Here is a 17,206-nt window from a genome sequence, read left to right on the forward strand (position 1 = left end):
TCAACAATGCGACGCTATACTGCATATTTCCATTAATAGTGTGGCCACAATTATAAGAGCCTGAAAACAGCAACAGAAGAAGTGAGAGAGAAAAAGAGATCTGGTGATATGAAGATGGTAAAACTGATTTGTTATAACCTTTTTGGTTTGATCAGGTTGGAAAAAACTACACAAACCAGCACTGACACTATACACAATTGCATATTCTTACCTAGTCCACATCTCCAAAGCGTGAAAACACACTCTTTAATTCACTGGCCCAGTCTTGTTTAAACTGGGAAGGCTGAGTAACAGCCTTTTTTAATTTTCTTTAGGGTTAAACCCAGAGAATATGGAACTCCAGGCCTCGAGAGCCTGCAGGTTTTAGATGTGTCCTTGATCCAACACAGCTGATTTAAATGTTAAACTATCTCCTCAACATGTCTTGAAGTTCTCCAGAGGCCTGGTAATGAACTAATCATTTGATTCAGGTGTGGTGACCCAGGGTGCGATCTCAAACCGGCTCTCGAGGACCAACGTTCCCTACCCCTGGTTTAACCCAAGGACTAAAAATCTACCTGTTTATACAAAAGACTTTCTTTTGGGCCAAACAGGCCTTGAGTCTACAACATCTTGTTCTAACTTTAACTCTTTCCCCCTTGGACACAAGTAGGGATAACCCTTGTTTTTCTTTTCTGAACTCAGCAGTTTGTGTCATATTTCAGGTCTGCTTCTAGAACAAAATGATTGGGTATCAGAGAGTGAGAGTGATCTCTGCCTCTACAGTTTACTAGGGCTACCCTTGGAAAAACCCAGAAACTGTTCTAATGGTTACAAATGTCATCTTTATGGGATGGTACCATGGTTAGCACTCTAATCTCACAGGAAGAAGGTCAGTGGTTTAAGCCCTGACTGTGTTTTTCTGCGTGGGGTTTTCTCCGATATTCTCCCACAGTCCAAAGACATGGGGTGTGTACTGAGCCCTCTCCTGTACTCACTCTACACCTACGACTGCACGGCCACTAACAACTCCAACATCATTGTGAAGTTTGCGGACGACACTACAGTGGTGGGTCTTATCACCAACGGTGATGAGACGGCTTACAGGGAGGAGGTCAGCGCCCTGACCCACTGGTGCCAAGACAACCATCTCACCCTCAACGTCGCAAAGACAAAGGAGTTGATAGTGGACTTCCGGAGGTGCAGAGAAGTACACACCCCCATCACCATCAACGGCGCTGCTGTGGAGAGAGTGAGCAGCTTCCGGTTCCTTGGTGTACATCTGGCTGAGGATCTTACGTGGTCAGTACACATAAACAAAACAGTGAAGAAGGCGCAACAGCGCCTCTTCTTTCTCAGGAGACTGAAAAGATTCGGCATGAACCCCCGCATCCTCAGGACCTTCTATCACTGTGCCATTGAGAGCATCCTCACTGGATGCATCACCACCTGGTATGGCAACAGCACCGCCTACAACCGCAAAGCTCTCCAGCGAGTAGTGCGGTGCTCTGAACGGATAATTGGAGGTGAGCTTCCCTCCCTCCAAGACATCTACAGGAAGCGGTGCCTGAGGAAAGCGGGGAGGATCATCAAGGACTCCAGTCACCCCAGCCATAAACTGTTCAGACTACTTCCATCAGGAAGGAGGTTCTGCAGCATCCGGTCCCGTACCAGCAGACTGAGAGACAGCTTCTTCCACCAGGCCATCAGACTGCTGAACACTTCATAGACACCTCACCTTCACTACTGGAACTTCAACATTTTGCACTCCATACTGTACAGTAATGCCACTGTTTTGCACATGTCTCAACTCTGTATATTTTTATATATTTTATTTATTGTTGACTCTATTTAATTTGTAAAATATGTGTATACACACACACACACACACACGTAGAAAAACATTTAGTATACACATCCAGAATTTTTTATTTATTTATTTATTTTTGCATATACTATTATATATTGTACATATATTTATTAGTTTCAGATTTAGCCATTCGTATATTTTGCCTGTTTACGTTATTGTATTTTGCACAACTCTGTTGCTTGTGAAGCTCGCACACAAGAATTTCACTCGCATGTGCTGTACCAATGTACCAGCACATGTGATGTGACAATAAAAGTGATTTGATTTGATTTGATTTGATTTGCATGGTCAGTTATATGATCAATCAAGTGCTGTTTGAATTATTTGAATAAATACTCAAATTGAGGCCAAAAATGTGTTTCACAGGGTCATAAATACCTTCAGCCCTTGATCACAAAACTGAGTTTATTCAAGTTTGTTGTGAAATCCCAGAAATGCATTCAAGAGATCTCCCGTTCACACGAATTAGATCGATGGTAGACAACCAGGAGACATGTTATCATAAAGTATCAGTAAAATATCTCAAAGTGGGCTCAATCAAATTCCTGACAGCAAGATAAAAAAAAACTGAACTTGTTTTAGGCCAAACAGGTCAGACCTACTGTATCTATTTAATACCTCTGTCCTGTCTCGTCTTTTGATTTGCCCTAACAGGGTTTTCTTGAGAACTAAATCTACTTAGGATTTATTGTTTCTTATTGTTCCTCATCATTGGAAAATTATAATCCATTCACCTAATCTCTTACTACCTCCCTCTCTTTTAGATCATATTCATCAAGATCATCCCCTCTGACAGAGCAAGAAATCAGCACAACGGGGAGGTCTAAAGAGATATCGTACTGGAACAAGGGGGTTTCTTCCAAATCAAATCAGGTTCCTCTGATGTAATCAAGACGAGACGCCAGAGACGACCGCATAATCTCCCAGGGACATGCTTCCCTTGCTTGCCACGTTATTAAAAAATGAGGAGGAACAAATCTTTAGATTGAAAGACTGGAAAAATGGAATTATAATAAATCGGGGGAATCTGGGGCAAGGTTGGATAAAGCCTTCAGATACAGATGAGGGGCAAATCTTCACAGTGGTTTGTGCTTGTATGTGCGTGCATGTGTACGAGAAAGCGAGCAGGCACGCGCACATGTACTGTAATGTTTGGGAATGGTTGGTTATGAAATATTTCAATTTGCTCAAGATCAAGTACCTGACCTGAGCTTGTCTGCACTAGTGGGGAAAAAACAAAACAACCTCCCCCGAAAAAAAAAAACCCCCACAGGAGTCCTAGTTGTCCAATCAGATAATCTGTCTGTATCTAAGGTGGCTTGTGGACTGTGATGCTTCCTGAATGGGTTCTCAATCACTTGAGGCTGTGCTTACAATAAAGCACCACATGATGGCACAATGTGACAAATGTGGATGCCAAATAGAAAAGGAAAACTCTCTCTCTCTTAATCTGGGCATTCATGATCTCCAAGATGAATAATGTCCCACTTTTATTACACAAAGTAATCAAATATTATTATAGCTAAATGTTTAACTTTATTATTTTTATGGTAACTTCAAAAAACAGCGCCCACAACTCAACGACTTAACCTGTACCACAGCGTGAGCATCAAGTGTCAAGACCTTCCTGGCCTTTACCACCAGATGGCCTTGTTGAATTGCACTTAAGAACATAACACTGTGGATCTACTGCAGGCCATACATATGTCTTACACCTTTCTTGTGTATTCATAGTCCATTAAGATATGCAGCACAGGAAAGAAAAAACTGAAATAGTGAAATAACTGAAAATAAGAGAACTGGTTATTGTTCCAATACAATGATTAGCTATACCACAAATTAAAAGGATTAAGAAACTCTTAAAAGCAACACCTTCTGCACAGGTGACTGAACAACCAGTCGTGGTTATTATATAGTTAACTAAAACTAAGCTCAAATAATTAGATAATCAAAAATAAAAACTTAAAAGAAAATAAACACTGACCAATATAATATTTTTAATAAATCAAAACTAAACGAGACTTAACAAACTTAATGAAGAGAAATTTTATATTCATACGTACCCAGCAGGTCCCTGAGATCATGTGATTGGGGCCTGCAGGCTGTGCAGGATCTCTCCCACTGAGCTTAAGAACTTTTGACTCTGTGGTATTTGTGCCATTTATACTGAAAGGTGATACATAAATGAAACATTACTTTACCTTTTACTTTCAGAAAGAGCCAAATCACTCTGATAACTAAATTAAAAATAAATTGGTTATGATTCTCACTTATAAATTTAAAGTTAAGTAAATAACTGATCTACGCACACCGGTCACTTCACTTCAACAACTCATCAACACTGGTCAGAGAAGACCAGACTGCTCTGAGCTGAAAGGAAGGCCACACCAACTCAAATAACCTTCTGTTACAACCAAGGTATGCAGAAGAGCATCAGTGAATGCACAACAAGGCAAATGAGCTACAGCAGTAGAAGACTACACTGGATGATACTCCTGCCAGCTAAGAAGAGGAAACTGAGGCTATAATTGGCACAGGCTCACCAAAATTGGACAAAAGAAGAATGTGGTGTATCCTGCCCTTTATTAACGCCTCGGCCTCATGGTAGTGCTGTAAAGATGTGGGCGACATTTTCCCTGGCATACTCAGATGCTCTCCACAAACACCAGAACAAGAAACGTGGGACAAAAGTCTGTGAGCAATGTTTCCAGCAACTTAGCAACGCTGGGGTTAAAGAAAGCCCAACGGCACTGAAGATGTATCAGAGAGAAATGTATCGGTGAATTTGTAAAACATTACTTGACGCCAAAGAGAATCCATACCTTTCACGGAGATGAAGAGCTCAACATCACACCTGCAGGAATGCGGAATGTTTCACGTTAATCATACTAATTTCCTGTTGGGTGTAATGTTGTAATGTTGATTGTCGATTGTTACTCGTTTAACTCCGTGTCCACTAGGGGCGATGTTGCACTCATTTTTGGTTGCTCCACATATCTTTCAAAAACCTGGGGGGGTGGGGAGGATGGGGTGGACAAGTTCAGTGATGAAGACATTTACACTTGTGAGGGCATGAGTGACTTTTGCCAAGAGGCTTAACACTTTAATAGCTGTAAAATCGCTGTGTAGCTCCGAAAACCCATCGGCTGCTTGTTTGCTGGGTCCATTCTGTGCCTGGATGCCACTGTGAACTATTATTGGGATGGTAACGCCCTAACACTTGATGCCACATCCCCCTTCTCTTCCAAGTCTCTGGGCTCATTCTGAGAGAAGACACCCCGGGCAGAAGGCACAATGATGGGCAGCATCAAAGGACTCGAGAGGTTTGACAGCCCGGGGAAGGGACGAGGGCTCCGGGTAACCAGACCATTTAAAGTTGGAGAGCTCCTGTTTTCCTGCCCAGCCTACTCCCACGTGCTGTCAGTGAAAGAGAGAGGCTGCTACTGCGAGTTCTGCTTCACCAGGTTAACACTTTGGCAGTGCATCTTTTTCTCACCTCATTAAATGTATACATATATAAGCGCATTCTCTTAGGAAATTACAAAGCCACTGTGATGTTTTGTTTTGCTTTTTACTGGAAATGTGCTTATTAGTAGTTAGGACGATGTGAATTGTAACTAATGCACTACTCCTTTTTCCTGCAGGATCATATAAATTCTGCATATTTAAACACAAATATCGGTGCTTGTGCTGTCTGACATTTTTGTTTCTGCATGCAAGAAATTTGAATAAATGACTGCCAGTGCATCTTCTGAGCTGCCAGGTTGCAAGACGTATTGGGGAGAAAATGTAGCTTGATCATAAAAGTTAGCTTCACAGTTACAAACAGATGTTGAATGGCCATTTTAACATCCTATTTACACAATAATTGTCATAAATAGAGACCCTAAATCAACCACCAGAATCTGTTATGCCATATTCAAAAGCCAGCATCTCATATAAGCCCCAAGCTGCAGGTTTAATATTTGTGTTTATTTTGACAGTCTAGTAAGATCTGGCTAACAAAATGTAGAGACTGTTGGTCAGTTGCCAAGTGTTTTAGGAATTAAAAAGATATTTTTACTATTTCTAGAATTTTATTTTGAAAGTCTGTCAAACTTCTTGTAACACAGGAAGTTCCTTTAACTTTAGTTTTTGGCACTTAAAATTGTAAAGTAGCAAGAGTAAAGGTATGCCACATTATACATAGCCTGTTCCACAAATTTGCAACATATATGCAATTTAAAGTGAAAAAATATAGTCTGGTAATATGTTATCACAGTGTCCGGGCTTTAATCATGTCAATCTAAGAGATGTGTGACATATTCTAGCAGAAAAGTAGAAGAAAAGGGGTTTGGAAAGGCTTTTAATTAACTTTCAGTTTGGAAACAGAACCTGTGGAGGCAGATCTGTTCATAAATTGGTTCGACATACTGAAAGATCATTGTTGATCAAGAACCATTAAAATCAGTTGTGTAAAGCTTGCTTTAACTCAACAATTGAGCAAAAGACAGCATCCTAGAGACAACGTCCTTTGTGACTTGCTCAACTTTACACAGTTCAGTGGTAAGTTGAACCCCTGAGTTACAGTTGCTCTTTGCAATAGGTAGTTTTAGTGTGTCATGCTTTCCCACTGGTTGCTCCGGCCCGTAAGTGCCTTATGTAAACCTAGTGTGACTGCAGATGGTAAGAGCCTCAGAATTATACTGGTGAACTTTTTGGCAGCTTTACTGATTCAGTGTGTTAAAAAGACAGCTGGCCTGTCAGAGGGTCTGCTCTATTAATACCACAGTAGGTTTTAAAGCCCTCCATTGCTATCAGTTACAACAAGCTACTAGCAACTGCTATTTCATGTGTTAAAGTTATGGAGCAAACATTTAAATGTCTATACATGCACAACTGAATACTATTATGCTACTACAATTCAGTATTACATAACCAGATGCATTCTTGTGGATATGTTGGCCCTTTGAAAATAAATGGTGCAAAGATGTGTACGGTCTCAGGGTGATTTCTTTTATATCAACTCAGTGCCATCCGCAGGGTAATAAAAAAAAACTGTTTTTGTAATTTATAGGACACAGCATTTGGCAAGATGTGGGAAGTGCAAGAAAGCCTTCTACTGCAATGTGAAATGTCAGGTAAGAAAACATCCTGCAAAGTCACAGCTCTTGTGTGAATTCTTTAAAGTGCACTGCGCAATAATTTAAAAAAAAAACACATCTATATTAAAACTTGGAGCTTAAAAAGTCTATTCCAGTAGTCATAAAGCCAGGGTACATCGCTGACAGGTCGCCTGTCCACCAAAGGGGCCAACACATGGAGAAAGCACAAACCCACAAGCACAAACCCTCACATCTCATACTTACAGCCAAAATAGATCTACCAGTTGGACCGTGGGAAGAAACCTACACAGGCATGGGGCCTCTTTGAATCATTCGATTTGAACCCAGAACCCTCTTGGTTTGCTAACCACTGTTCCATGCACTGCATTCACTACATATGTCATCATTATTTTATGGGTAAACATGACATCTAATCAATGTCTTTAGGCTCTTCAAATGTAAATCCTAAGAAGTGTAAAATGACAAAAAAAAATGTGCGACTGTAGAGAGGACAAACAAGTGGCGACACATCATCAAGCTAAGCTCTATATTTCTGCTTCAGTACTACTAAAGGTACAGTTAACAATAAGTGATAAAAGCCAAAAAGATTTTCAAATTATCCTGCTCTTGCAGCTCTGCTCTCAATGTTCCTCCCAGCAGACAAACGCAGGCATTTGCAGATGCTTCATGTGCACATATAAACAAAGTAAGTCAATTATAACATTTGATTTTATGTAAGATTGAAACCTGATTCTCCTTGGTGAAAGTCATCAGCTTAACTCATTGCACCATGAGAGCTTAGCTTATATCTTGAAAGGATTTCTACGATCTTTAGTTAAATATCTCAAAAGACCTGCTATTGGCCAAAGTCTCCCAACATTTGCTCAATTATTTTAGCCTGAAAACAGATCCCAGAGCAGGTGTACTCGTCTAGTTCTCTCTCAGACCTGTCAAATTAGAATTTAGTTTTCATATCCAGTGTCCAATGACATAAATATATCATTCATGTGTCTTCTAATGTAGTCTCAGCAGATGTACAGCTTAGCTGAACTTGGTTGTTCTATGCACTTCTATATGCATGCATAGCATGCTCTATTATGGAGTGTGTAGGATGCAGTGTTGTTTATAAAGTTGGGGACTAAGCAGATAATTGAGTGGGCCATTCCATGTTGGAGGAGTGAAGAAGCAAGGGTAACATTAGATTAACAGAGTGCCAGCATGCCACCATGCTACAGCTTAATGCCACAGCTGGTGGTGTCGCTTAGGGGTTGCCAACTGTTAGGCCTTCTGTTGTAGTGGTACATAAACTGTCAATAGTTGACTGAATTGAATGTACTCACATTTCACTTGGCCATAAAGTAAAGAGGGGCTTTTTGTTTTTTTATGCTATTATTGCATTTACGCGCTCCTTAGAAAGGGGACTGGGCCATGCACAAGCTGGAGTGTTCGGCAATGGTTGCTTTTGGAGAGAACTGGTGCCCGTCAGAGATATCCAGGCTGGTGGCGCGAATCCTTGCAAAGAAGGTTGGGCAGTTAATAATACATAAAATACAATAATCTCTTTTTTAATCGCTGTCCAGAGTTTCTTAAGGTCATTTCTGCTAAACATGTCTATTTTCTGCAGAAAATGCAGAAAGAACGATGCGTTTGTGAGAAGATGTTGCTCATAGGAGAGATGCAATCACGTGAGTACTTATTTCTTTACAACACAAGGAGAAAAAACATACATGATTTCTTGATGGTGACTTGGCTGTGGTTGCTCTTTATGAACTACACTTATCTAGCCACCTGTGTAGTGTCTGTGCAGAAACACTCTACAAGTCAGTCCAAGAGATCCCTAGATACCCTCAAGATATCTCAGAGAAAAATCCACTGAGAAACACCCTCAACCACATCTATATATATACCCTATAGATGTGGGTCAAGTGGTGTCCAGACTACATAACAAGTGTAAATGCTTGAACGTGAAATAGGAGCTCTTGGGAACACAGCGCAGATTGCATAAGTGTCTCTCAAGTCAAATGATGTTTGACCAAGTTAACAAGAAGAAACTTATAGTTCTTAGTGCAGTGCAAACCATTAAAAATGCATTTAGTTAATTTATGTGAAAATCCAAATAAATCATGTAAACGCAAATAGAGTTCAGTACAAGTGGATCCGTTTTTAGTGGCTTAACAAACAAAAAAAATGGTCTGGTACGAGGACTGGGCTGAACATTAGTTCAGAGTTCAAAGAAATATTTAATAAAAACTCAAATGTAACCAGAGCTCAAAAATATATTAGACTTAAGCCTCGACATTACTGATAAGACAGGAAAATAATAGGAATCCACACACTTTAGACCTCTCTAGACCCATCAACATGTATAACCAAACAAAAAGAAAATCTTAGGGTGAAAAAAGCACAGCACCGTGAAACCAGTGAAACAATAAATTATTTTAAATGAAACCAAATTCTTTTATTGTAACAGACACAGAGGATGAAGATAATGAGAAAAGAGAGATGACCGAGGCAGACATTGCCAGATTCCATCGCTTTTACTCCAAACATCTGGATGTGCCGGACCACAAAAAGCTACTCACGCTCTTCTCCCAGGTAATGCGTTGTTACACCATGTAATTTTGATACAGTGAGGACCTTAAATATCAAAAATAAATGCAGGTATTGTGGTATGAAGTAGTAAAAGTTTTCTGTATCTGTCCTTGTGGCCACTGAGCTGAAAGGGGTGTTATAAAAGTGGTGCAGAGGGTGGTAAGCAATGTTCCCTCTAAGCTGGGCACGTGCGCAATTGCGCACTGCTGGCATGGTCTCTGCGCACAGAAAATCTGCGTTGCGCACAAAAAAAATCTAACCTGAATTGAAATTAAAATTAATACTTCAACAATCCTGTTTTGCAGTGTTAGTCAGTGAGTGACTGGCTGCTCCCATTTGGGATTAGAACGATGCCACCTTATCCCATAGTTCAGCCAATAATGCGTATATACGCAGCCAATCAACGCCATTGACAGGCTATGACAGCGTCCTTATGTGCCGACACCGGTGTTTTAGCTGGCAAAGCGGCGTGGCTGATGTGGAGTGAAGCCACGTTAATGACAACGTGTACAACCATTGGAGATGTGAGCAGGACAGACGGAACAATTGATGGAAAAAGTGTGGACTTTATACCAGTTTTTAAATTGTGTTGATAGGCCACGTAAAACCAGAGTAGTGATAAAAAAAAATGCAATGTTTGGTTTTCTTCCTGAATACTATCGTTGTTTATATTTACTGCGGGAAGAAACGATAAAAACGGCGTTTTATAAGAAAAAAGACTCGAAAGCGCTCTCCACCTGTGAGCAAAAACAACCCCCACCCCCTCTTCCTTTCCTATTCGTCCAAAAAAGTACGATGTCGACCAATCAAAAAATGATATGGCAACGTGGCATCTAGTTGTTAAGAAACGGGGTGAAGTTTTAGGAGTGACGGCGGTGTTTTGAGATGTGAGAGATTTGAGACGTTTAGCGCAAATCTTGTGTAGTTAGTGTGTAGTGTAGTCAATAGTTTTGTTGTTTGTGTCAGAACAAGGAAGCGACTACTGAATGTTACAGGTGTTACAGGAGTGATCTGCTGTTGTCAGGCCTGCAGGTATCAGGCTGTTGTTCTTCTTTATCTCATAGTGGACAGAAATAATTTTTTGGAGTGGCACAAATAATTTGTGCACTACACAGGTCAATGAATAGATTTTTTTTTCATGGTAAGTGGGCTAAAGCAGTTAATTAAAAGTAATCTAACATAAATGTAAATGCTGTAATTTGATTATTTTAATAAACCATGTAACTTGGATGGATTAGATGCCGGCGTGACCACAGTGCACACGTCTGCTGTTGCTCACAGTGGTCCAAGGGACCGCTCAGGGAGTTTGTGTGCTCGCTCAGACAAGTGAAAAATTAGAGGGAACATTGGTGGTAAGGACCCATTAATTACCCACAGCCATTCTCCACAGTCACTTGTGTTACCTCTGCATCAGTATAGGAAGGAATCAATACGGTCTGTTGATCCAAACTGGATTTTACTGACTTCTGGGTGACGTGTCAAACGCCAGCTAGTTAGCTGATAGCTAAGCCAAGCCAGCACACACAGTTGTAGTCTAATTTTTATCATAACTCTTCTCTGTTCTTCTCTTTGTCTTAAACAATAGGTTGGCTGCAATGGTTTCACTATAGAGGATGATGAACTTTCCCACTTGGGTACTGCAGTCTATCCAGAGTAAGAAAGAAATGTCACGCACATGCATATGAGCACTTTTTGATTGATGACCCAAAGGAATGGGCATAACTTTTCTTCATAAAACAATAATATATGACAATAGGAAGAGAAAGCAAAAGTCCAAGAGACTGGCTCAAAGGTCATATGGAAGTAATCAAACTATGAAATGAATTGAAATGAGCTTTAAAGTCCGAAGAGACAGTGTTACAACAGCGCGTGCTGACAACTGGAGGGGAAAAGTGAACACAGGAAGTAGAAGAGCTAAGTGAAACTGATTTTGGGATTTCCTTAAAAACAGGAATTGACTTAAATACAACCCCCACACCATGAAAGGTTTTATGAACACATGTAAGGTTTCAGCAGCACATATACTGCAAAGTACTTCCTTACATAACTCTACCTACTGTTGTGTCTCAGTGTTTTGTTTTGTTTTGTTTTTGATTTCCTGCACTTTGTGTTTTCTAATGACTTCTATAGATGTCAGACTTTTTATTTAGCTTTAAAAGGCAGTTTGTTTGGTTTGAAGTCACCAAAGGCCTAACTGTCCACAGGCAGCAATATGCATGATCTGTTAATGTCAGTTCACCTAGTTATTTATACTGTAGAGTAGTTCATCAGTGCAGCTGGCTTAAAAATTAGGATTAGCAAAGAGTGGTGCTGGTTTAGCTCACTGGATTGAGCAGGCAACCAATATGCCATAAGAATAATGCAGAGGCCTGGGTTTGAATCCACCACTAAAGCCATTTTCTTATTGTCTTTCTCCCAGCTTACCTGTCCTCTCTCTAATGTCTATAGGATAAAAGCTTAAATCCCCAAAATATGTAAATTAGCTTCGGAAAACCAAATCAGCATAACAATGTGATGCTAGAAGGAGAGGAGAGAAGAGAGGAGGATGAGTATACCGCCAGGACTTTTCATTTGAGCAGGGTTGTCAGTGACTTTGCTGAGTGCAAGACCCAAAAGATGAAGTTCTGATGGGCGAGTAATTTGTGTTTTTGTAAAGGATTTTAAATATTGTTACCACATGTTGAACACTCGTACTGTAATATGCGCATATGTAATACATGAGGAAGCTGGTCAATTGGAAATGATTGCTGAATGGGGAATTCTAGGATGGGGCTTCTTTGGTACAGTGACTTCATCCAGTCAGTCTGCAAGGACCTGCGGTTTACGGGCTTCTCTGGTTTGTTCCATGCTTACAGACATTGCAGTTGTCCTTATTTTACTTTAGCGAGCTAAATCTGTTTTTGGCTTGTGGTAACCTATTTGAAAAAAATGGTGGGAGTTTGTGGCACAGGCTTAAAAAAATGTGTCTGTTGCCCTGACTTCTGACTGCAGTTGTTGTTCATGATACTGATGAATAGCTGGATTATTGATTATTGTTATATGCTTTTTTCCAGCATGCAGCCCTGGTAATAACATATGTCAGTGTCATGCAAGAGCTCTGTGCAAGCACAGTTTTAGCCTTGTAGTAATACCACTTAAAAATAGTGAGTGATCATGCAAATGCTAGGAGTAATACTAAGCCTCAGTTTTTCCTTCTTATCCATAGTAAGAAGGGTTCGCTTTTGTTTAAATCACTTTCTTTCTTTTGATATCTTTCTCTCTGCACAGCATGGCCCTGATAAACCACAGCTGCCTTCCCAGCGTCATAGTCACGTACAAAGGGACATCGGCTGAAGTTCGGGCAGTGCAGGACATGAAACCTGGAGATGAAGTGAGGAAAAGAGACAGCTGCTATTAGAGGGGGTTGGGTTTTGATCTTTTTTTTTTCTTTTAAGTGTGTGTGGAGGAGTTGGCTGGCCTTCCTATGCTAGGGCAGCACATGCTAGTTATGTCAGAGTTATTTGTCAATGGAAGATTGACTGAACAACTTTTAAGTTGGTGAGAAACTGATTTTTTTTATGTTAAAAATTAAACTGTGCAATCGCAACTTATTATAATCACTTAACATTAATGCTAGAAACAGGGAAAAGAGCTAGCCTGGCAAAGGTGAAAAGGTACAATTATAACAATAAAGTTTATTTCAACTGAACTCATCTTGTTTGTTTTATCAGCATAAAACTCTTAGAATGACAAGTTACAAGTACATTACTTAAAAAAAGATCAAAGAAGAAGAACAATGTGATTGACACACCAGTCTAAAAATTGTTAAGGGAAAGGTAGAGAACAGCAACATCGCTAATGAAAAGCACCATGTCAATGATAGGTCAGTGTGTCAAGAGAAGCAGGAGATCTGGTTTGAAGGAGGGATGCAGCAGCAGATTTCAGACGGGTTATTTTTAGCAAAACCTTTGCCCTGCGTCTTAGGAGCTATGTGGCAACAAGGAAGAGAAAAAACAATGTCAATGACAGAGAGTGTGCTTTATTTTGAATGTGTGTGTTAAATCCCCTTATAGGTGCTTATCAGCTACATAGACCTCCTCTACCCAACAGATGACCGCAATAACAGGCTGAGAGAGTCCTATTACTTTCTCTGTGACTGCCAGGAATGTAAAAGCAAGTCAAAGGTAAGACCTGGTAATATGTAGAATGGAGATTAAAGCCAAAAATTAATAATATGCATCATTTGGATGGGTGCACATGTAAGAACTGGGAAATGCTACATGCCACAAGGTATGTACTCTCACCGGCCACTTTATTAGATACACCTGGCTAGTACTGGATTAAATCTCCTTTTTCCTTCAGAAGTGCCTCAATTCCTCGTGCCATAACAAGGTGCTGGAAACTCCTCAGAGATTTTGGTCCATATTGACATGATGGCAACACACAGTTTCTGCAGATGTGTCCACTGCACATCCTTGATACAAATATCCTGCTCCACCACATGTCTAAAGGTGATCTGTTAGACTGATATTGATGATTGTGGAGGCCATTTGAATACAGGGAACTCATTTTCATGTTCAAGAAACTAGTTTGAATTTATCTGAGCTTTGTGACATGGTACATTTTCCTGCTGTAAGCAGCCATCAGAAGATGGGTACACTGTGGTCATGAAGGGATGGAGATGATCAGCAACAATGCTCAGTTGGTACTAAGGGGACTGAAGTGTGCCAAGAAACTACCCCCCACACCATCAGACCACCAGCAGCCTGAACCATTGAACCATTACTTTCATGTTGTTTAGATTAATTTCTGGCGAAAACATCTAAATGAAATTGAGACTCATCAGACCAGGCAACATTTTTCAATTTTCCATCAACAAGGTATTTTCACCTAGAGCACTGCTCCATTTCACACAATTCTCTATAAACCCTAGAGATGGATGTGTGAGGAAAATCCCAGTAGATCAAAAAGAAGTCCTTTCTTCCCCATTCTGATGCTCAGTTTGAACTTCAGCTGGGCATCTTGACCATGTCTACATGCCTAAATGCACTCAGTTACTGCTATGTGCTTGGATCATTAAGATATCTGCATTAACAAGCAGGTGAAGAGGTGTACTTAACAAAGTGGACAGTGAGAGTATAATTTAGGAATTTGGAAAGCATTGTTTTGACTCTCACGCTCTCTCTCCTGTCTTCATCTATAGGACAAGGCAAAGTTAAAAGTACGTAAGCAGAGTGATTCCATTGAGCCAGATGTCATCAACAACATGGTTCGTTACGCCCGGAAAACTATCAGAGAGTTCCGGGAATTCAAACACACAAAGAATATCCTTCAGTATCAATAGATATCGTTTTGTGCCTTCTACATTGTATCGTAAACTTCATAAGGACCAAAAGGTGAAGAGAACTGTCAGAGTACTGTCAACAAGTTGAAACATATCAGCAATAGTTCAGCATTCAAGCCTAAGTTCCACATTTTCCTGCTTTATTCCAGTCAGTATATTATAATTATTGTCTTACAGATGAAATAGCTGCTTGACATTTATCATTTTTAAATAATTTATTTAGCTACTGCACATTTTTACCAGCAGCAACACCATGACCGACGGGAACTACAACAACAACACATTTCTGTACCTTAACACGTTTATATGACTGTTTGCCATAAAGATAAACCCTGATATCAAAGATAAAGTCACAAAAGTTAACAAGCGTTTAACTGGGAACAAAATGAGGATTGGAGATTTACACAAGTACTGAGTTGTGACCTTCTGAGGTGGAATTCTTCTGTCCCACAGAAGCCCATTTGAATCCTTTGCCAACTATGAGCTTGTAGCCTTGACTCAGTGCCACCCCCTAGTGAGTTGCTGGAGATGTGCGAGCAGAGCCTGGAGGAAATGGGAGCCGTGTTTGATGACTCCAATGTGTACATGCTCCACATGATGTACCAAGCCATGGGGATTTGCATGTACATGCAAGATCTAGATGGAGCTATCAGATATGGCGAGAAGCTTCTCAAACCTTACAGGTATTAACATAAAAACATGTCCCCCCCCCCCCCTCTGCTGTTCTTTCCAAATGTATTTGTTGTTGCTGTGTTTTTGTTGTTTGTTTTGTTTTGGAGGGTGGGGGTTGTTGTTGTTTTTTGGGTACTTAAAATTAGTCAGATATTACAGACTGTATTCCTGCAGGTTTCTTTATTCTGGGTAATGTGTTCATCTAAGTTTATTTGTGCCTTAATCTTCTATTTGTTTACATCAGAAAAATCTAAATATGAATGAATTATGCTCAACTAAAACCAATAAGCCACCATACATAAATACATAATTTCAGCTTAAAATCAGCCTTTTTCAAATCGCTGCATTTTATCAACCGTTATGATATTAGCTCATGTTTAAAAGCATTTTTCAAGTAGTATTTTTATTCCAATCTCCCAAAAGCTGGTATAATTTTGAAAATTTGCAAAGTTTGGGGGTTTTCTGTGTGTTTTTTTACTAACTGTACTGCATCTAAAAAGATCGGTGTTATCTTAGATGTGTCTTTTTTCTTCTTCTTTCATTTGCTTATGTGATCTTGGTTCAATGCAGTCATCTCTATCCACCTTACTCCCTTAATGTCTCGTCCGTCTACCTGAAACTGGGCCGATTGTACTTGGGACTAGAGAGGCAATCAGCGTGCACCAGCGCTCTCAAAAAGGTAACATTAGACTGTCTAAATACGAAATAAATACTAACCAGTGAACAACTATTAATAAGGTAATAGCAATATTTTTTCTATTACACTGCCTGGCCAAATAAAAGTCACCAGCTGGATTTAAATAAACTTAAACAGATAAGCACTTATCTCTGTATAATTACTTGAAGTGATTGAAATGTCTAGGCTAACCCTAACTAACTCTTATTTCTTAAAACAACCAGGTCGGAAATGTATAATTATGTTTAATAGTAAAATCAAGCGCATTTCTACATTCACAATGTGAAGAGAGAAACAGGAATCAAACGGCTGTGTAGGCCTAAGGAAACCACTTATCAATTGGTTAATTAGAAAAGATTGGATCTGGAACAATAAAGGTCTTATGAGTCTGGCTTTACCCTGTTCCACAGTAATGAGGCATCAGGATAAGAAAAGAAGCAGATGAAGTGATGCACACATTATGGCTAGTGCCTACAGTACAAGCCTGTGGGGGGCAGTGTTAGGATTGGGTTTACTTGAGTTGGTCAGGTATTATGTGCCCAAAAAATGAGGTCAGCTGACTACCTGAATATAGAAAAGTGTTCACCTTCAGTATACCTACACATTGAAATAACATACATACAGCAATTGTGTGATGTTAATTAATAATAAATTTACTTGCATTTCTACAGGCAATGGCTATAATGGAGGTGGCTCATGGGAAGGATCACTTTTACATTGAAGAGCTGCGTAAAATGATAGCACAAAAATAAAGAGAACAAGAGAGAAATACCAAGACTGATCCATAAGGACTGCATACACTTTCCAAACTTTGTCTTATCCAAATAATTTATCTTGGTTTTTTCAGGAGTATGTCTTCACGGTTATTTATCCTGCATCTTCCTATCAGTTAGACGCAGGATACTTTTGCAACAAGCAGGTATTTATTGTGGAATTTGCATGAAAGTATGACTTTGTGGAAGGTGTTTTGTTTTTTAAATCAAGTAAATAACTTTGATTTGGCTTGAGAC

The 17,206-nt window shown here is 39.8% G+C and overlaps 1 protein-coding gene across 1 annotated transcript; it reads left to right on the forward strand.

The window, feature by feature from the left end:
* Positions 1-4,908: 4,908 nt before the first annotated feature.
* LOC101476372 (N-lysine methyltransferase SMYD2) lies at positions 4,909-17,198 on the forward strand. Its single transcript, XM_004541806.6, has 12 exons — positions 4,909-5,313; positions 6,906-6,969; positions 8,347-8,457; positions 8,558-8,618; positions 9,404-9,528; positions 11,111-11,178; positions 12,793-12,895; positions 13,578-13,688; positions 14,708-14,828; positions 15,357-15,531; positions 16,091-16,199; positions 16,868-17,198. Exons 1-12 carry the CDS (start codon positions 5,144-5,146, stop codon positions 16,946-16,948), a joined length of 1,299 nt encoding a protein of 432 aa, XP_004541863.3. The 5' UTR covers positions 4,909-5,143; the 3' UTR covers positions 16,949-17,198.
* The last annotated feature ends 8 nt before the right edge of the window (positions 17,199-17,206 follow it).

This window comes from Maylandia zebra, linkage group LG15 (assembly GCF_041146795.1).
Source record: "Maylandia zebra isolate NMK-2024a linkage group LG15, Mzebra_GT3a, whole genome shotgun sequence".
Classification (NCBI taxonomy): domain Eukaryota; kingdom Metazoa; phylum Chordata; class Actinopteri; order Cichliformes; family Cichlidae; genus Maylandia; species Maylandia zebra.